Here is a 21,267-nt window from a genome sequence, read left to right on the forward strand (position 1 = left end):
TGGTGTTATTTCCATAATCCAATATAACTCCATTGCCCCTCTCTCCTTTGTGCTATTATTATCATAAACATTTTATCTTTATGTAAGTTCAACAATATAATTTTACTAATATTGTTTTATGTGGTTGTCTTTTAAATGAGTTAAGAAATGACAACGTATTTATACTGTGCTTCATAATTACCTGTGTGATTACTTTTATCAATCTCTATCCTTTGTGTTGATTTGAGTTAACATCTGGTATCACTTCCTTACAACCTGAAGAACTTCCTTTAATATGCATTATAACTCAGGTCTGCTGGTAGTGAATTCTCCCAATTATTATCTAAGAATGTCTATTTTGCTTTTATTTTTTAAAGGATAGTCTTGCTGGGTATAATATTCTTAGTCATCAGTTATTTTTTTCATTTGCACTTTGGGTGTATCAGATGACTAATCACATCAGATGGCCAGCATTGTTTCTAATGAGAAATCAGATGGTAATATTATTATGGTTCCCCTGTACTTGATATTACCTTCAAGATTTTCTTTTTAGTGTGTGTATGTATGGCTTTAAACAGACTATGATGTGTATGATGTGGATCCCACTGTGCTTATCCTACTTGGAATTTGTTGAGCTTCTTTATGTACAGGGTGCTGTTACGTACCAAATTTGGAGCGTTTTCTGCTGTTATTTCTTCCATTTTTTTTCTGCCCTTTCTTCCCTCTTAGACTCCCAATTACATGTACATTTGTGTTTAATGGTATCCCACAGTTCTCTGAAGTACTATTCATTTTTCTTCATTTTTTTTTTCTGCATATTGGATCATCTCTATTGGTCAGTATTCAGGATCACTGATATTTTTCTTCTGCCATCTCAAATCTCGTATTGAGACCCTCTACTGATTTTTTTCATTTTAGTCATTATAATTTCAACTCCAGAATTTTTTTAAATTCTTTTTTATAAAATTTCTCTCTTTATATATTCTTTTTTATAAATCATTGTCATCACATTTTCCTTTAATTCTTTAAATATGATTTTAATTTTTGAACGTATTTATAATAGCTGTTCTGAGGTTTTTGTCTGCTAAGTGTAACATTGAGGTACCCCCACAAAGTGTCAGTTGATGACCTTTTTCCTATGTATATGGCATTCACTCCTGCTTTTCCACAAGCCCCATGATTTTTTTGTTGTTGTTTAAAACTGGATATTTAGGATACTATATTATAGCAGCTCTAGATTTCAGCTGTCCCCTACTCCTCGGGGTGGTTCTCTTACTGTTTTTGCTTGGCAACTTGCCTGAACTAATTCTGTATCTTCCTCTCACTGTTCCCACGGATATCTCTGCTAAGTTTTTATTTATTTAATTTTAAGCTTGAGTCAGCATTGTTTAGTGGTCATTGATTGGTCAAAGATTGTACTTCAATACCTTGAGCTGGGAGGCTTCCCCACTTTGTCTGTGGATTAGTGTATGTGTTGGGTAATGGGTTTTCAAAGTTCAGGCAGTCTATAGTTCTCCTGTTCAGCCAGGGAAGTCGTTTATTAGAGTCTGTTCTGACTCTTACTATTGTTACTGAGTTTCTGTAGATTCTTATCAGTAAATGTTCTCAATTCCTTGTACACCTTTGTTCAATTTCCAGAGCACTTAAATGATAGGGGCTTTTTTTTTTTTTATCATTTTGTCCAGTTTTATCATGTTCTTCTTTTTTGTAGAAAGGATTTACTGAGCTCTTCACTCAGCCATTCTAGAAGTCCCACCTGTGCCTGTAATAGAAGTTTATCACCTTATATTCCATCTATATTCTTTTGTTCTAAAGTCTAGAGTTGTTTTTTCTTTCCCAGCCAGTCATTAAAAAATGTATCAAACACTTGAGGACCAAGTAAAGGATACTACTCCTAAACAAGAGCTATACTTAATACAGGTTTGTTTTTTTCTAGTCTGGAATTTTTCATACTGAAAAATTCAGTGCAGGACCACCTGGGTGGCTCAGTTGGTTAAACATCTCTTTTGACTCAGGTGGTGATCCCAGAGTCCTGGGATCAAGCCCTGCATCGGGCTCCCTCACCCCACTCATGCTTGCTGGGTCTGTCTCTCTCTCTCTCAAATAAATAAAATCTTCTAAAAAAAATTTAGTGCAATGACTAAAATTTGTGACTCTTTATTACAGTTACAGCTAGGTGATACTTTTTATTACCGTTTTGGACAGTTTATTTTCTGGACACTTTTTTGTTGTGCTACCATTAATTTGGAGTAATTTAACAAATCCCAGTAAAATATATTTAAAATCTTCATAAAATTACATGGTAATATGAATACTTCCTTACATATATAAATTATTTGAAATTGTGCACTTTTAATATATTTTTCTATAGAGACAAGTCTTTTGTGAGAATATTTAAGGCAAAAGGAGGTTGATACTTAGCTATCACCCAGATAATGTCTTAGAGGAAGGCTAAGAATTCTGAATAATCTCTGAATTTAATTTCAGTGAATTAAAATATTTATAAGTTAATTTTCTCACCTTGGAATCAGAATTGTCATCACTGAGGCCTTAATTTCTGAAAGCAGTCTGCTTCAGAGATGAACCTATCATAGATTATTTTGTCTTTATTCTCTAAGCCATTTGAGGTGCGAGTAAAAGCTAAAGTTATTTTTAAAGCTGTGGGTAGTTCTCTTTGTTCTTTCATCCTTATGGTAATAAAACTTCACTCTAGCATTAATTAAAATTATTTTGTAATTTGACAGGAATATTTGAGTTAACAGATCATAAAAAGCATCCTGCAGGAACCATCCATGTTATATTGAAATGGAAATTTGCTTACCTTCCACCAAGTGGATCTATAACAACTAAAGACTTGGGAAATATTATACGCAAAGAAGAGTCAGAAGTTGTTCAAAGAGTACCTTCAACATCCTCTATTAGCCCATTAGTTGTTGTGAGTAACACTGACTTTGAATTTCCTATAGAACTTAAGAAATAGTATTTAAAAAAGAAAGAAAGAAAGAAAAAATAGCTGAAGTCTTATCTAAGTATATGTTTATCATACTCAGTTTGACATATTGGTTTATCTTAGGCACCAACACCTAAACCAAGACAGCGTTTAACACCTGTAGATAAGAAAGTGTCTTTTGTGGATATCACACCACAGCAGAGTTCTGTAAGTAGTAAACACTGAAAATACTGATTTTTTTCGTCTCATACCAAGTATTTTGAATAAACGATGTAGACGTAGTATTTCAAAGGAAACAAGTGAATAAAATACTTTTTCCTTTAAATGTTAGCTTCGCAATTTGGCACTGTGTATAAATGTTAACTCTTCTTACTCTTTGATCTAAACCCTCCTTTGACTCCATTTGTAACTCCAGCTACAGCCCTAATCCTCTGCCTCTATTTTTGGTGGGGGAGGGGGGACAGTGCAGGGAGAAACCTCTTCAGAAAGTCTTAATTCTGTTGCCCTTTCTTCACACCATTTCTTGAATTCAGTCTAATCAAAATTCATCCTCATTAAAACCATTCTTGCTAAGGTCGCAATGACTTTGACTTTGCCATGTCCAGTAGTCAATCCTCAGTCCCCATCTTTATCTCCCAGTAACATTTGACACAGTGGAATACTTACTCCCTCTTCACTGGGCGTCTGGGACACCATGCCTTTCCAGTTTCTCTCCAGCTTTACCAGTGATTCTTCTCCTGTCCTAGACCAAATCTCTCAATGTAGAGGGGCCTCAGCAGTTTCACTGCAGACCTACACCTCATCTCACTCTATATTTCCATTCAGAGGTCTTCGCCAATCTCATAGTTTTAAACAACTAGAGGTGGTCACTCTCATATTTATAATCTTCGGTCTTGATCTCACTGTCAAATTCCAGATTTATTTTCTCCCTGCTTATTTCATATGCACTGGATGTGTAATAGGAATCTAGACTTAACATGTTAAAAAAAAAAACAAATGTGACTTCTCAGCCCTCTTCCAAAATGTTTCTTCCATTGTTTCCCATTCTCCATAAATGACTAACCATTCATCCAGCTGCATAATCAGTGCATTTTAAAGGCTTCCCTTTGTCATTCTCTTTTTCACATCCTGCTTCCAGTTTATCCACAAAACCTGTCAGCTATACTTTCAAAACATATCCTGTATTCACATCATCTCCACTGTTACCACTCAAGTCACCATCATCTCTTTTGGACTTTAAAAAAAAACATTTTCTTTGTAATTGAGGTGTAACTCCTAAATAGTTAAAGGACACAAAACTCAAGTAGCCAGCTCAATGAATTTTTACCTATGTACACACCTGTGTAAACACCACCCAGATCAAAATATTTTTTCTCGGGTGCCTGGGTGGCTTAATCCATTAAGTGTCTGCCTTCAGCTCAGGTCATGATCTCATTTCTGGGATTGAGCCCCATGTAGGGCTCCCAGCTCAGTGGGGAGGCTGTTTCCCCTCTTCCACTGCCCCTCCACCCCACTTGTGCTCTCTCCCTCTCTCCCTCTGTCTCTGCCATGCTCTTTCTCTCAAATAAAATCTTTAAAAAATAAAAGCACTTTTTCTTCTCAGAGCTTAAGATAATACCTGGCATATACAGTGCATTTAGTATATATGTGCTAAATAAATGAATTCAATAATTATTATTCAGGCCGTGTTTAATAACAAACTCTTATTGAGTGCTCATTATATGTCAGACACTGAACCAGATGCTTTATGTCCACAAACCGATTTAATCCTAAGAACAATCTTATGATCATACTAGAATTATTCCCATTTAAAGATCAGGAAAGTAAGCAGTGTCTGGGTGGCTCACTTTAGTAAGCATCCAACTCGTGATTTTTGCCTCCGGTCATGGTCTCATGGGTTGTGAGATGGAGCCTGCTGTGAGGTTTGCACAAAGGGCAGAGTCTGCTTGAGATTCTCTCCCTCTCTTTCTATCCCTCCCCTACTTGCTCTCTCTCTCTCTCAAATAAAAATCTTAAAAAAAAAAAAAAAAGAAATAGATCAGGAAAGTAATATGTGCAGAGCTTAAGTAACTTGCTCAAGGGCAAAATATTAGATCTGGAATTCGAACATAAGTAACTTGGATTGCTACATAAATGATCATAAATATAGAAAAGACATACATGGAGATGTTTATTGCGATGTTAGTCATCACAGTAACTGAAAATGGTGAATTAGTTAAATGTCCAACACCAGGAAAATCATTCATTAAATTATGATACATTCATTCATTTTAATATTAGATTGTATTAAAAATGACGTTTACCCGAAAGTTTATATCTGTAGAAAATTTTATGACATAATACTAAGGTTTTTTAAATGTAACAAGATACATTGTATTTATAATATAATTAGCACTATGTAACCAAGAAAGTTTTTTATTTGCATTAAAAATGAATCCTAAAGGGGCACCTGGGTGTCTCAGTCAATTGAATATCTTGACTCATGATTTCAGCTCAGGTTATGATCTCAAGGGATCGCACTTAGCAAGGAATCTGTTTGGGATTCTCTCTCTCCCTCTCCCTCTGTCCCTCCTCTCTATCTCTCTCTCTCTCTCCCTCTCTCTCTCCCTCTCACATAAATAAATAAATCTTTAAAATCAACTTGAAAGAAAGAATTCTTTTAAAAAATTAATTATAGGGGCACCTGGGTGGCTCAGTGGGCTGAAGCTTCTGCCTTCAGCTTGGGTCATGATCCCAGGGTCCTGGGATCGAGCCCTGCATTGAGCGCTCTGCTCAGCGGGGAGCCTGCTTCCTCCTCTCTCTCTGCCTGCCTCTCTGCCTACTTGTGATCTCTGTCTGTCAAATAAATAAATAAATCTTTTTTCTTTTTTAATAAATTATAGGGACGCCTGGGTTGCTCACTGGGTTAAGCCTCTGCCTTCGTCTCAGGTCATGATCTCAGGGTCCTGGGATCGAGCCCCACATTGGGCTCTCTGCTCTGCAGCGAATAATAAATAAATAAAATCTTTAAAAAAATAAGAACTAAAAAATTAATTATAAAGAAAAAGGTGAAAAATTGTAAAGAAATCTATTACTAATGGATATTATCATTGGGTAATGAAAATTTGGATTTGTATTAATTTCTTTTGTTTTTGGTTTGTCATTCCCATTTCTCTATTGGACATATTTACTTTTAAAGTAGCAAAAATGGGAGCACCTGGGTGGCTCAGTTGGTTAAGCAACTGCCTTTGGCTCAGGTCATGATCCCGGAGTCCTGGAATCAAGCTGCACATTGGGCTCCCTGCTCGGTAGGGAGTCTGCTTCTCCTTCTGACCTCTCCCCTCTCATGCTCTCTCTCTCATTCTCTGTCTCTCAAATAAATAAATAAATAAAATATTCAATAAATAAATAAAGTAGCAAAAATGATAAGCTAATATTTTAAAAATAAACATCAGTTTATGAATCCTGGAAAATAGTTGGCTATAAATTGATATTTGATAGAATTAAAAAATAATGTTGATCATAGAAAGTATATATCCTCACATGTACAGTTTTTTAATTACATGAGTAATGTATAATCATCATAGAAATATTAGAAAATACAAATAAGCAAAAAAGAAATTAAAAATGAAATTAGGGGGGCACCTGGGTGGCTCAGTGGGTTAAGCCTCTGCCTTCAGCTCAGGTCGTGATCTCAGGGTCCTGGGATCGAGCCCCGCATCGGGCTCTCTGCTCAGCAGTGAACCTGCTTCCTCCTCTCTCTGCCTGCCTCTCTGCCTACTTGTGATCTCTCTCTCTCTCTCTGTCAAATAAATAAATAAAATTTTTTAAAAAAATGAAATTAGGGCACCTGGGTGGCTCAGCGGATTAAGCCTCTGCCTTCAGCTCAGGTCATGATCCCAGGGTCCTGGAATCGAGCCCCACATTGGGCTCTCTGCTTGGAAGGGAGCCTGCTTCCTCCTCTCTCTCTCTCTCTGCCTGTCTCTCTACCTACTTGTGATCTCTCTCTGTCAAATAAATAAATAAAATCTTTTAAAAAAATGAAATTAAATTTCCCCAAATCTATATATCAGTGATAGAATTTTAGTGAATTTCCTTCCATACTTATTCCCATGGGAACATACATGTTGTTTGCTTGCATGTTTGTTAACGAAACAGTATACAACTATAGGTATTTTTCTGTAACTAGCATTTTTTATTCAATAGTGTATTGGATACTCTCTTCAGTGTGCATAAGTACAGATCTACGTTATCATTTTTTTCATGGTTGCAAAGAACTCAAGTATTTGGATATACCGTATTTCATTTAATCCTATTCTGTTGGATATTTGCATTGTTTTCACTTTTTTTGCAATTATAAACAATGCTTCAATGAACGATGTTTGCAATTCTTTAATTACATATATAAATTCCCTGATGACTATCAGCCATTTTACTGAAATACACTAACTAAATTTAGGGTCATATGGGTAACTACTGTATTTACTCCCTTATATATATGGAATTTAGTAGTAAATACAAAATAACATATATGCATGTTTTTACATCAATAAAAGGAGATAACTACTCCTCCTGAAGATGTGAAGGAAGTTTCATCAGAAGTTGAGCATACGCCAGAAATAGAAACTGACATACCAACTTTTTCACATGGTCCTGAGGTATGTATTTGTATTAAAATTATTTTGAAAGGTTTGATTTCATTCTTAAAAGACTTTGTACTAAAATGGATCAAAGGGGCACCTGGGTGGCTCAGTGGTAGCCTCTGCCTCGGCTCAGGTCCTGATCTCAGGGTCCTGGGGTCGAGCCCCACAACGGGCTCTCTGCTCGGCAGGGAGCCTGCTTCCCCCTCTCTCTCTCTGCCTGCTTCTCTGCCTACTTGTGATCTCTGTCTGTCAAATAAATAAATAAAATCTTTTAATAAATAAATAAATAAATAAATGAATGGATCAAGAACTCATAACATCAATCCTATTTTTATGTAGAGCTTCCTGGGAACCGAAAGAGCAAAACTATGACCAGTGTTGCAATTATGCTGATATTAGCAACTAATAAATAGATATGTAAATTAGAGTAATAATATAAAATTCATTTTTATATTAACGTATTTTTCATTCTTGGCTCATAATAATATTTTCATTTATGTGCCTAATATCATTTGTCTGTGCAATGTTAGTGACGGTTTTTCTAATGAATCACTTACATATAGTACCTATTCGTATATTTAAGTCTCGGGCTTACAGGCTTTCTGAGTCAGGTGCTTCAGCAAGTGCAACACATGTGATCAAAGCACCCGTGTTATCAGTATGCTTGCATGTCTTCAGGTTTCTCAAGAAAGCAGTGGAGCTAAGGTAAAAGAGAAAATACAACAAGGAAAAGATGATGTGTCTTTCCTGTCTGAGGGTCAGCTAGCAGATCGAAGCTGGACTTCTTCTGAAGATGAAACAGAAATAACTGAGGAATTGGAACCAGAAGGTGATTTTTTTTTTTCCTTTCTGAAATTACCATTATTTACTTAATTCTGTGCTTTCTTTAATCTGTTAGAGCATGCCTCCTAGGACATCTCCACATAGTAGGGGATCTACTTTGTGATACCTGTTTCTTGACCAAAGTGACGGGACACGGTTCAGTGTAGTCAGCTATGGGCTGGCAGAATTGTCGCACACCTTCTTACCTCAACCTGCCATGCCACAGTGGAATTCAAGTCTTGCTGCTGACCACGGTCCCAGTTTATGTTTTAAGTGGCTTTATGTTCTCTTTGGGTTTTATACTATCATCTGGATTATTCTAGAGAAATTAACTTTTAAAAAATTAAAACTAAGAACTCAGACAAGACAACTCTTGACAAGATTTAATTTATATAAATATCTAAAAGAGGCAACTACAGTGACAAAGCATTTAGGTGATGCCTAGGGAAAGGTAAATGGGAACAGGGAGATACAGAGAAAGAGTAGATTACAGGGGGCATAAGGAAACTTGTGGGGTGATGGATGGGTTCACATTCTTAATTGTGGTGATGATTTCACAGAATTATACATATGTCAAAATATCAAATTTTGCTCTTTAAATATGTGCAGTTTATGATATGGCAATTTTGCCACAATAAAACTACAAAAATTTTTAAATGTTTCTAAATAGTAAGAATAACTTGATTTGCACAGCATAATTGATTAGGCTGTTAGAAAATACCTATTACCCTGTCCTCCTCTTTAAAAAGACTATTTTTGAATTTCAGAGCAAGCTATATTTTTATTATCTTTGTTTCTACTAAAACTAAACTTGGAATTTTCAGTCATTTTTTTTATCTTTTCTAAATTATAATGTAAATATCTTTGCTGCTAAGAAAGGTCTAGACATGATTATCATATTGTCCTTTTAAGGTTATCCTTATAACAAATGCTTATAACAAATTGCTCCATTTCTCAAGGTATAAATATAATCGGTTTAACAGACTTGGGCCACTAAAATCTTATTTCTTAACAGATGAGGAAGAGAGATCTGCATCTGACAGTGACGAGTGTATTATTCCAGGTCCTATCTCCAAGAATATCAAACAGGTCAGTAGCTTGATGCCAGCTAGAAATGTTCCAAAATAAAGCTGCTTTTCATTCATAGTGTATCCATCTTCATATATGAAAATCTGTAGGCAAAAATATTTCTGGGAAAATTTTATGTATCCTCACAATCTTACCCATGTAATCATCTAGTACAAAAAGAAAATTTATATGTAGTTTCATTATGTAATGGGTCATAACTTGTATTATTTTTGCTTACATGTTAAGAATACCTATCAGCAGCAGCATTAACAGTTACTTGCTAAAACCAGTTGACTTCCCTGACTCCTTTTCAAAATGATTGTACAAAGATGTGTTAAATCCAGTCTGAGGTGTGCCTAAGTGGCTCAGTAGGTTAAGCATCTGACTTTGGCTCAGGTCACGGTCTTAGGGTCCTGAGAGCTAGCCCTTCGTCGGACTTCCCACTCAGCAGGGAGTCTGTTTGTCCCTCTCCCTCTGCTCCTCCCCCTGCTCATGCTCTTTCTCCCTCTCAAATAAATAAATTAAATCTTTTTAAGAAAGAATGCAATCTGAGCTTTAAGAATTCAAAATAGGATATTGCATTTAAAACATTAATACTTTCAAGTGTGAATTCATTCATACACTAAAGTATGTCCACTGATAAACTATTGAAGTTATTTCATTTCCACCATAACAGTAAACCTTTATAGAAGGTAATTAATCTTGTATAGGTATACTTGTTTTGTAGCACATTGCTGAAAAGCAGTATGCAAATGGAAGTTTTGAAAAGAAAATTGTACTTTATATGAGAAGTATACTATTTACCAGAGCATTTTTTTTTTTAATTTTAAGGGAGGGTAGTTATTCTAAAGTAAATGTAAGTGAAGTAAAAAGGACCTAGCTTTTTCTATTCATCTACATTAATTTTCCTGAAATGATTAATTATATTCCTTTTTCAGAATTTCTATTTTATGGGTAAAAATTGGAATAATTTTTTCAACTCTTAAAATTCTTAGCTTAACCTCTCTGCAGAACAAACCCAAATACAAACAAAAGAATGATAAGTACAAGCAAAACAGTTCATCTGTCCAAAGTTTTATTATCCTTATTAATTATAATATCACCTGACCCATGGCATCCTGATATATGGAATTTTTATTGTTCAAAATCAGTAAATCAAGGAAGGAAACTTGAATATGGTTGCCTGAAGACTTCTAATTATAGCATTTAGTTCAGTTTAGCTTTTTTGCTTTATCAAACCTGAAATTGTTAAATTATTTATCAAACTAATGAATAGAAATTCTCTGGTCTCTATTAGAAACTTTTGATAATGGGATTCAAAGGGAAAATGAGTCCCTTGTGTGGGATTTAGCTCCATAGCCATTTGTATTCGGGTTTTTCCGGGAAACAGAACAAATAGGATATATACGTACAAATATGTACATATAAAGAGATTTATTATAAGGAATTGAGAAGTCCCAGGAACTGTATTCAGCAAGCTGGAGACCCAGGAAGGTCAATGGTGTAGTTCCAATCTGAGTCTGAAGACCTTAAAACTAGGAGTGCCAATGGTATAAATTCCAGCTAGAAAGCAGGCAGACTGGAGACCTAAGAAGAGCCAGTGTTTCAGTTCGAGTTCAGAGTCAGGAAAGACCAGTGTTGCTTCTGAAGGCCATCAGGTGAGAGGATTTCTCACCACTTTTGTTCTATTCAGTCTTCCAACTGATTGGAGGAGGCCCCATCCACCTTGGGGAGGGCAGTCTTCTTCCCTCAGTCTACCACTTCAAATGTTAATCTTACCCAGAAACAGCCAGATGGACACACCTGGAATAATGTTTGATCAAAGGTCTGAAAATCTGGTGGTGCAGTCAAGTTGACAGGTAAAATTAACTGTCAAGGGTTCCCTGGGTAGCTCAGTCGATTGAACATCCAACTCTTGGATTCAGCTCAGATCATGATCTCAGGGTTGTAAGATCAAATCAAGCTCCATGTTGGGATCCATGCTCAGCTGGAAGTCTGCTTCCCCTTTCCCTCTCTCTCTGCCCCTCCCCTTGCTCACACGCAGTACGTACTCTCTCCCTCTCTCTCTCTGTGTCTTTCAAATCAGTCAATCAATCTTTAAAAAATTTAACTACTACATTATTTTATTAAGAGCCCTCCGTTCATTACATCAGGAGTAGTAAGACTGCATGTTTGAATCAGACATTTCTTTCTCATTTATCAATAGTTCTTATGAAACACTTTGCCTACTTCATCAGGATTTTTGGATACCTATATGATTTAGCCTTTTGAACATAAGAATGAGAAATGAGATACTGAATCAGGCCTGGGGTTTAAGAAGGCAGGCAGTAAGGGATGTATTTATCGAGTCAAAGTACAAACAGCACTCATCCCTCTTGTCATAACACAGTGATTCCCAGGGATTCAGTGTCTGCAGTTGGTCAACACTTCTCCTAAGGAAGTAAATATAGTATTCTGGTCCTGCCCTCTGGGGACTTCTGCATTAATTGGGAAGATGTGTTCATGAAAAGTCAAGTAGTTATTTGGCTATTAAATTACAATATAGAACAATGTCAGGTGACAGTACCAATAATTAATGTAATAGATATTTGAGGTAAAGAATACTTAGCTGTTTTCTTTCCTGCTTTCTCATTTTTCAAATGAATAAACTGAGGTCTTGAGGGAGAAAGTGACTTGCTGGTAATCTTCCCACTAAGTAAGGAAGTTCAGAGGAAGGAGAAATTTGAAGTAACTCTTTAGTAGACTTAATGGAAGGTATGCCCAGAGCTGGCCCACCTGCCCTCTTGTGGGCTTCATGTCTATTTTTCCTAAGTGTAAGCTGACTTGCTCTGCTTCCTTTTTTTTATTACCAAAGATAACCATGCAAACATGCCCACCCCGGAGGAGAAAAATCTAATTAACCATGCCTAGCCTCTAGGTTGGATCCATCTTTATCAGTTATGTACACTGGACCTATTTGGCTATGGCCAGTCACACAGTAAGAAGGAGTGTTCTGCTTTAACTGTGACATCTCAAAGATGTGGATATATGGCAGCAGAGAGAAAATCATGTGCAGGGATGCATATGTGTTTCAGAAGTCAAGAATACGCTAACTAGAGCAGCCTTTTTTTTTTTTTTTTTAAGATTTTATTTATTTATTTGACAGAGAGATCACAAGTAGGCAGAGAGGCAGGCAGAGAGAGAGGAGGAAGCAGGCTCCCTGCTCAGCAGAGAGCCCATTGTGGGGCTTGACCCCAGGACCCTGGGATCATGACCCGAGCTGAAGGCAGAAGCTTTAACCCACTGAGCCATCCAGGCGCCCCTAGCAGCCTTTTTATATAAGAGGATAGAAGAGTTTAGATATAATGCTGAAAGCCAAACATTTTGGATTTTATCCAATAGATACTAGGGAGACATTGTAATAGTTCATTTTATTTTCTAAACATTGTAGTCATCATTCAAAAGTAACTTTCAAAGTGTAGGAAAATCTTACTTAAATTATAGCACCTTAGACCAAACAATTTTTAACTGGGGGGAGGGGTATTTTATCCCCCAGGGGACATTTGGCAGTATCTGAAGGCATTCTGGATTGTCACACTGGGCAGGACTGCTATTGGCATGTAATAGGTTGGGTTAAGGTTAAGGTTGCTGCTCAACACGCTACAATGCACAGGACTCACAGCAAAGAACTGTCTGGCCCAAAATGTCGATAGTGCCGAGGCTGAGAAACCCGTCATTCAGGGAACCGTGTGTATTGGCAGCATTGCTAGCATCTCGGCAGAATTGTTCAATGCCCTTGACTAAGACAGAATAAGGAACTTCGATTTAACAAGGAAGTTTAGTGAAAGAAAGAACTACTCCTCTAAAATATCCAACTAATTCTAATGTACACATCTATTTTTCCCTTAGAATAAACTGGGTTTTTTTCTTATTATTCCTGGGAAAGTAATTTGTGTTACTTCGCTACAGCCTGCTACAGTCTTGACTACCATTCCAAATGTGATTTATTATAAGGTTTAAGATGCTTTCTCCAATGTGTGAATACCATTTAAAGGAAGCAACTGCTATAAGCAATGCTTTATGCCTCAGTAGCCCTTGATCACCTCCCACATGCTTTTAAAAATTCTACTTTTAGTAGAAGGTACTAACCAGTATTTTATGTTAATAGGTGATATTTAATTGTGTTAAATTATTTACCAAATAGAGGGGCGCCTGGGTGGCTCAGGGGGTTAAGCCGATGCCTTCGGCTCAGGTCATGATCTCAGGGTCCTGGGATCGAGTCCCGGTTCGGGTTCTCTGCTCAGCAGGGAGCCTGCTTCACTCTCTCTCTCTCTGCCTGCCTCTCTCTCTACTTGTGATCTTTATCAAATAAATAAAATCTTTAAAAAAATTTTTTTTAATTATTTACCAAATAGAATAAAATAGTTTAATCTGTAAACATAGGAACAAACCTCAAGAGATCATCATACTCATGAAATGAAGTATTTTCTAGTGATTATACCAGTTTTTCTATGTGCTACTTTGTCATTCAGTGTGAGTCACAGAACATTTTTCTTTAAAAATCACAAAAGTAGTACAAGGAACTCCTAAATATACTTCACCCACATCCATCAACTGTTAACATTTTGCTACATTGTTTATCATTTCTGTTGTCTCTTCTATATTTGTATATGTGCACCTACACATGTTCTTGCATACATAATTATAATTATAATGAATCATTTCAGTGTTGTAGAAGTCATGTTCGCTTACTCTTAAATACTTCAGAATAATAATATAATACCATTCATTTAATCTACAGTTCTCATTAAAATTTTGCCAATTGTTCCAGTAGTATAATTTATAGCATTTGATTAATCTGGTCCAGGATCCAATCCAGATTGCATGCTGTGTTTAACTTTCCTGTCTCATTAGCCTCTGTAATCCATAATGATAGTTGCAATCTTTCTTTATGTTGGTTCTTTCAGATTAACATTTTTTCAGAATCCAGGTCATTTATATTGTAGACTATCCTTCAGTTTGGATTAATGTGATGTTTCCTCATATTAGATTCAGCTCTATGTTTTGGTGGGAATACTACAAAAGCAGGGCTATGTCCTTTCCAGGGCATCATGTCAGGAGGAACAGGATGTCATTGTCTGATTGTTGAGGATGTTAACTTCCGTCAAGGTGTTGTTAGCATAAAACCTTTTTTAAGCTTAAAAATCCTTCTGGCTCATTAGTTTCTTTCTTTACCTCTTTCTCAAGAACTGCTTCAGGTTGAAATCTTAGGACAGTTATGCATGGCTTTTATCAGAAGGAAGATAATACTAGCGGAAGGAAGTACTGAATACTGAAGGAAGAATGGCTCTTATGTGCTAAATTAGCACATCCTATAGAATATGTCCTTTAATTTTCACAGTCCTGCGTTCATTAGCATCTGCTGTGTGTCATAAAAGAAGCAGTCCCTGGCTTCAGAGAGGTCACAGTCTATAGGGGAAACACAATCAGTGCACAGTGGTTAGCACGAGGAGAATGAAAGGCACAGGGTGCTTTGGGAACTTTCAGGCAGGTACCTAACAACGTGAGGGACCCTCATCAAGAAAGACTTCCTAAAGTCAGTGAAGTTTGAGCCACGTGTTGAAGATGATTAGGAATTAGTAAGGGTCATGGTGGGATCATTACAGGTCAAAGGAACAATAGCTTAAGAATTAGGGAGAATGTGGAGCATGGCTCTTTCTGGAAATCAGTGGTTTTCAGATGGTTTCGGTGGCTTTCTACGTTATGGCACAGCTGTGGAGGCTCAGGAGAAGATGCTGAAAAGATAGGCACGTCCTATCTTTTCACATAGGCCTACACATAGGCCTCTATGTATCATCTGAGAAGGTTAAAGTCTATCCTGAATTTCTATGGGCAGCCAATGAGGGCTTTTAAGGGAGGGTGAAGATCACTCACTAATTAAACCAATACTTAGCATTTGCTGTGTTCCAAGCTTTATTCAAGGCAGTGAAGAAGGGAATTAATCCTCTTGCTCTTAGGGAGTTTACACTCTTGAATCGCATTTTAAAAGAGCATGCTATCAATAATGTAAAGAATAGATTAGAGGCACAGAGACTAATTAAAAAGTAATTAGAGAACGCTACTCTGTGGTTATCCCCACTTGATAGATTTTTTTTTTAATTGCCTCTACCCTATAATGTCACAAAAGTGAGACTAGAAGTAGTGTCCTAGGTAAGTATCATTTATGCCAGTTATACTGTGAATCTGAATGACCTGCTAACTGCATAAGCACTTTAAGATCACGCAGTTTCTTTTTTTCATGATTCAGAATCTCACAGCTCCTGGTTATCTCTTAGAAACGTTGATCCTTAAAAGGAATCTAACAGATTTCCCAGGACTTAGACATATTACTTGGTTCTTCCTCTTTTCTTCATGTCTATGATGTATAATTAATCATAGATTACTTCATTTTGTTTCATTTCATTTACAACATTTATGAGCTTCGCTTTGTCAGAGTGAAATGCTTGTCCCCTCCTTTTCTTTCCAAAGTGGCATAATTAGTGTTAGCATCTTTTTTAACAGGCTACATAAAGTTTAGTGGCTGGATTAAATCAAGTCATTAACATAATGTGCTACCCAATTTGCCCCTATCTCTCTTCGTTTCCAGGACATCAAAGTGCCACAGAGCACCAGTGTAATTGGGCCTTGCTGGCCTGTCAGATTCCGTCAGCCTGATGACTGCTGCTTTTACTGAAAAGCTTCTAGGCATGATAATTAAGGGGGTGGGGGAGCCTGAGAAATGTAAAACTTTGGACATTTTTCTATGAATATTTTATTAATTTGAATAATCAGAAGTTAACAGTATCAATTTGATGTATAATACATTGATTAAAAGCCTTGTTTTAGGTCCTTAAAATAGACATCAAAACCAAAAATTTGCATCTGCCATGGCATTAAAAAAAAGAATTAACAATCCTTCTTGCAAAGTATTTCTAGTTTTATCGCTTAAACCATGGAGCCTTCCATTTTCACAACGAAATGTACAACCATCAATTTACAGATTTCTTCAGGTGCGCGCATGGCTGAGAACGGGAGCTCATGCTGGAAGAGCAGTGGACTCTTCCGTGTATTGCATATTTACATCTCTCTGTTTCTACTAGTAGCAGTTTGTAAAAATTGTCATATTCAATTGGACTAAATTACAATTCCACCTAGAAAGCAGGTCCTCTTGAACTATATGAGCTGGCATTCCCAGGTGATTGCAATAATTATCTTCAGCAACATGTATTAAAGATTTGAAGGGCAAAACGGCATAAAGCAACTCATTACTTTTAGAATTCACGTATTACAAATTACTAAATCACTTCAGAATCAAATATGATATCCTATCGGTGGGTAAATTAATTCTCTCCCAATAGTTTACATATGGAAGCTTAAGCTAATAGAGTAAGTTTCAAAATATATTTTCGGTTAAAACAAGAAATGTTGAATTACTTCCTGGTAGTACTTGCTTCCAAAACTCTTTTTTATGTTTTGCAACTTAATTATCTCTTCCTAATATACTAGGGACATCTTTCCAATAGCAATATACTCCTTTTCTTTTAACACATCCATAATATTCCTACCCCACAGCTCTACCATATTGACTTAAACCCCTTTTGGTGGACCCTTAGGTTTCTACCAGTGTTTTCTAATACAAACATTTCTGGTTAAAGCAACAATAGATATTAATTTCTGCTTCCCCACATCACACCATTGCCAAACTGATGGTTAAGAAATTATACCTCACTGATAATTCCATTACAAAGAAGCAAAAAAGGGAAAATATTTGTATCTACGTACATACGTACTTTTACATGAGCATACAGATACAACATTTAGGTTTATGTAAGCAAAGAAAATGTCTAAAAGTATATAATCCAAACACCATTAGCAGTATCTCTGAGACATGGCTCAGGGCGGGGGTCAGAAAACTATGGCCCATGTCAAACACATCCCTCTACCTGTTTTTGTAAATAAAGTTTTATTGGAACAGAGCCACACCCATCCCATGTAAATACATATTGTCTATGTTCTATACTCATTTTACAAGAGCTAAGTATTTGTAACAGAGACCATATGGCCTGCAATGCAAAAAATATTGGCGGTCTGAGCCTTTACAGCAAAAAATTGCCAACCCCTGAGTTGGGAGGAAACAAGGAACTTTTCTACTTTACTTTTTAGGATTTATATTGTTGGATTATTTTTAACGATGAGTGTAAATTGCTTCTAGAAAGTAAATAATTTGTAGGCTAATTCTATACTAAAATGTTAAATAACTAAAGAACGATTTAATATGAATATTTTAGAAGCTTTATAAAAAGATTTTATTTATTAATTTACTTGTTTGTTTGTTTATTTATTTATTTGATAGAGGGCACGAGCAGGGGGAGGAGCAGAGAGAGATGCAGACTCCCCACTGAGCACGGAGCCAGAGGGGCTCCATCCCAGGACCCCGGGATCATGACCTGAGCCAAAGGCAGACATTTAACTAACTGAACCACCCAGGCATCCCTTTAGAAGCCTTTTAATAAATATTTTAGAAAGGGTCAACAAATGTAAGTTGAATCTTTTTTGGTTTAGTGCAGTGATTCTCAAAATTTGGTCCCCAGACCAGCAACATCAGCATCACCTGAGAACTTGTGAGGATGCAAATTCTTGGATCCCACCCCAGACCTCATGAATCAGAAACTCAAGAGACTGGGTCCCAGCAATCTGTGTGTTTGTAATCAAACCTTTCAAGTTATTCTGGCGTATGCTAGAGTTTGAGAACAACTTGAGGGAAAAGCAGTACTTCTCACTGTGACTGAACACTAGGATCACCTAGAGAGCATTTTTAAATGTCAAGGCCTGGCTCCATTCAGATCAGCTAAATCTGAATTTCGTTTAAAGCTCCCCCGGTGATACTAATGTGCAGCCAAAATTGAGAACCACTGTACTATAACATCTGTTTTCAATGATGGTGGAAAAGGAATGGCATATCAAAATCACCTGAAATTGAGGGTAATTTTTAAAATTCTCTCCTTCCTTCACATTAACTGCCATAGTAAGCCACAGTTAATGATGGAAATGTGTCATATCCCTCAGGTGTATTAGGACAGGAAAAAATATACCAACCATTGCTTTAGAACATGTGGTAACAAGCTTCTGTAATTTGCTGACCCTTATAGATGCAGTAATTTACATGGTGTATGAGGGAGACCATGACAATATTCTAAAAATAAGCTCTCTAAACCCTAGCACCATTTTTTTCTCCACCACTGAAGTTTTCAATATTTATAGTAATTGTTCAATATAGGTCTTTCACAGAACCAATGAGAAAAGATAGGTTACTGCCACAGATGAAAGCTGGGGTTTTTTGTTTTGTTTATTAAAAACATTGTTATCTCAACAGTGTGAGTTTCTCTTTACTCTTATTTCTCCCAAAGAGCTGTTATAGATCATCACCTTCTACTTCCATTTTGTATCTGTCATTTCACTATAAAGTACCAAGTTCTACCTGTGGTGGCTCCTAAGAGGTAGGCTTTGTTTCTATTTATTTACACACATACACCCCCCTCTACACACACACCCCACACACATTTTTATGGTGATAAATATAATACTCATGTAAATTCATGTAACCATTTGAGGAGTAATTTGAATTTCTCATATCTCTCACTTAGCAATTCTCCTAAGAGAATCACTCACATACGCAGGAAAACATAAAGGGATAGACAAGGCGACATTGTCTGTTAATAGCAAAAAATTGTGAACAACTCAGTTGTTTATCAGTAGAGAAAAAACAGGACTATAGATTGTGTATGCAATATGAATGGAATTCTGTATAAAGTATGATTGAATTCGATTTTAATTATAAACACAAATTTCTAAATATATTATTGAGTAAAAAAACACAGGTTGCAGAATGATTAATAGAGGAGGCTATCACTAATATGAAATGTAAAAACAGAAAGCAGTACTATATGTTGTTAATGGAAATACACGTATGTTGCAGGAAACATACCAGCATGATTGGGAGTGATACACATCACTTTCAGGATGCTGGTTTCCTCTGGGGGAAGGAGAGAAAGGAAATAGGTGGGGGCTTTAGCTGCATCTGAAATGTTTTATTTCTTCAGTAACAACAAAAAAGTTTGAATCAGATACAGCAAAATAGTAACCTCTGTTTAAGATGTTGAGTCCCTGAATATGCCAAATTATTTTATCTGCTTTATAATTTTACAGAAATGCTTATTCACTGTAGAGATTTAGAAAGAAATAAAACTCACGTGTAATCTCAACCGAGTTAGAGTTAAATCTAACTGACTGATACAAGTTGCAAAACCTTTCTCATAGGCCATTCTCAGTTAAGGAAAACTATGTTTAAGGGCTGTCAAGTATAATTAATTTTTAGGAGGCTAACAGTTCAACTCCAGTGTAGCTGCTCTGATGTCGGAAGAATTCAGCATGATCCTCTAAGTAAAACAAAAAAATTTAAACATACCAATAAAAGTTTAAGTAAATACTATAGAAAAATATGGCCTAAAAATGAATTAACATCAAGCAGGAAGCAATAGTGGAATTGAGCCAAAATCATGAGAGCTATAACTTTTTTTCTCTGGGAGTAATACTAGCTGTCATCACATTTCTAGATCATTCAATCACATAATATGTAGTGTCCATCTATACAGACAACTAAAAATAAGTTGCTTGCAATTCATATTTGAGTGACTTCTATTACTTCTGTCACCACAGTCAGAATTTTTAAATGCTCTTTTTATATACTGACAACAACATCTTTTCTAACTAGGGAAGTTAATAGGGCAGTTGGTGAAGGAGACGAAAAAAGTAACATCATACTTAGTAACAAACGCTCATACATACAGAAAACAGGAGGGATGCCTGGGTGGCTCAGTCCGTTAAGTGTCGGATTCTTGATTTCAGCTCAGGTCCTGATCTCAGGGTCATGGAATGGAGGCCTCCACGCTCAGTGTGGAGTGTGAGGAGATTTTCTTTCTCCCCACCTGGGGCCCCACACCCTGCGTGCGAGCTGTCTCTACAAAAAAAAGGAAACAGGAAAAGCCTAAAGCCTAGACTGTATGGCAAACTTCCTATACGTGAAGGCTATTAATGTCCGGCCGAAGAGCCCTGTCATGTTCTAGTGATTCTGAAGAGACATTACTATGCATCTATCTGCAGAGGCCTTGCTTTAGGCGTCCGAATATCGTTATCCCTTCCCAGGCTCCTAAAGGAACTTTTTTCATTGCTTTATTATGAAAAATTTCAAACATACAAAAAAGCTGAAATAATAGTAACCTGCCCTCTCAATTCTACAATATTGACCTGTCTTTGAAATACTCTTATTTAACTAAAATCTAGAACAGCAAGATTTCTGAATATTTTTCAACAGTTATTCATCACCAACTTACCAAAACAGGGGAGACACAGTAAATATTTGTTAAAAGAGAAAACACTAGTAATTGCCGCTTCACCTATTTCTGGCAACATACAAAAGATAATCTGAATATATAAAAGATGTTCAATCTCCCTTGACTCTGTATCTTTTACTGACTATTGAGGGCCTACTATGTGCCAGATAGAATGTCGAACAGCAGAAGAGTAATAAAGATACAGCTCTGGTCTCCAAGAGCTCACAGTCTCCAGAGAGAGGCAGATATGTAAAGAAATCCAGGCAGTATAATGTTACTGAAAAGTGCAGTGAGGGTCCAGTGGGGGAACCAGCTTGCTCTGGAAGATTTGTGATGCCATCATCAAAGGACAGCATATGTGGCCCAGGGCCTAAAATAAGCAGAATTTTGTCGAATAGAGAAGATTTTCGACACAAAA

General features: G+C 36.6%; 1 protein-coding gene across 3 annotated transcripts in view; it reads left to right on the forward strand.

Moving 5' to 3' along the window:
- The window catches only part of RPGRIP1L (RPGRIP1 like), a 92,712-nt gene that overhangs the window by 52,464 nt on the left and 18,981 nt on the right, over positions 1 to 21,267 (forward strand). For all 3 annotated transcript variants that reach the window (XM_032854454.1, XM_032854455.1, XM_032854456.1), the window contains 5 exons: positions 2,724 to 2,914; positions 3,053 to 3,136; positions 7,465 to 7,566; positions 8,230 to 8,380; positions 9,389 to 9,462. In XM_032854454.1, coding sequence (XP_032710345.1) covers positions 2,724 to 2,914; positions 3,053 to 3,136; positions 7,465 to 7,566; positions 8,230 to 8,380; positions 9,389 to 9,462 — 602 coding nt within the window. The remainder of the gene's footprint in view (positions 1 to 2,723; positions 2,915 to 3,052; positions 3,137 to 7,464; positions 7,567 to 8,229; positions 8,381 to 9,388; positions 9,463 to 21,267) is intronic.

The sequence above is a fragment of the Lontra canadensis genome, unplaced genomic scaffold (genome assembly GCF_010015895.1).
Source record: "Lontra canadensis isolate GAN:19392208 unplaced genomic scaffold, GSC_riverotter_1.0 scaffold8, whole genome shotgun sequence".
In the NCBI taxonomy this organism is placed as follows: domain Eukaryota; kingdom Metazoa; phylum Chordata; class Mammalia; order Carnivora; family Mustelidae; genus Lontra; species Lontra canadensis.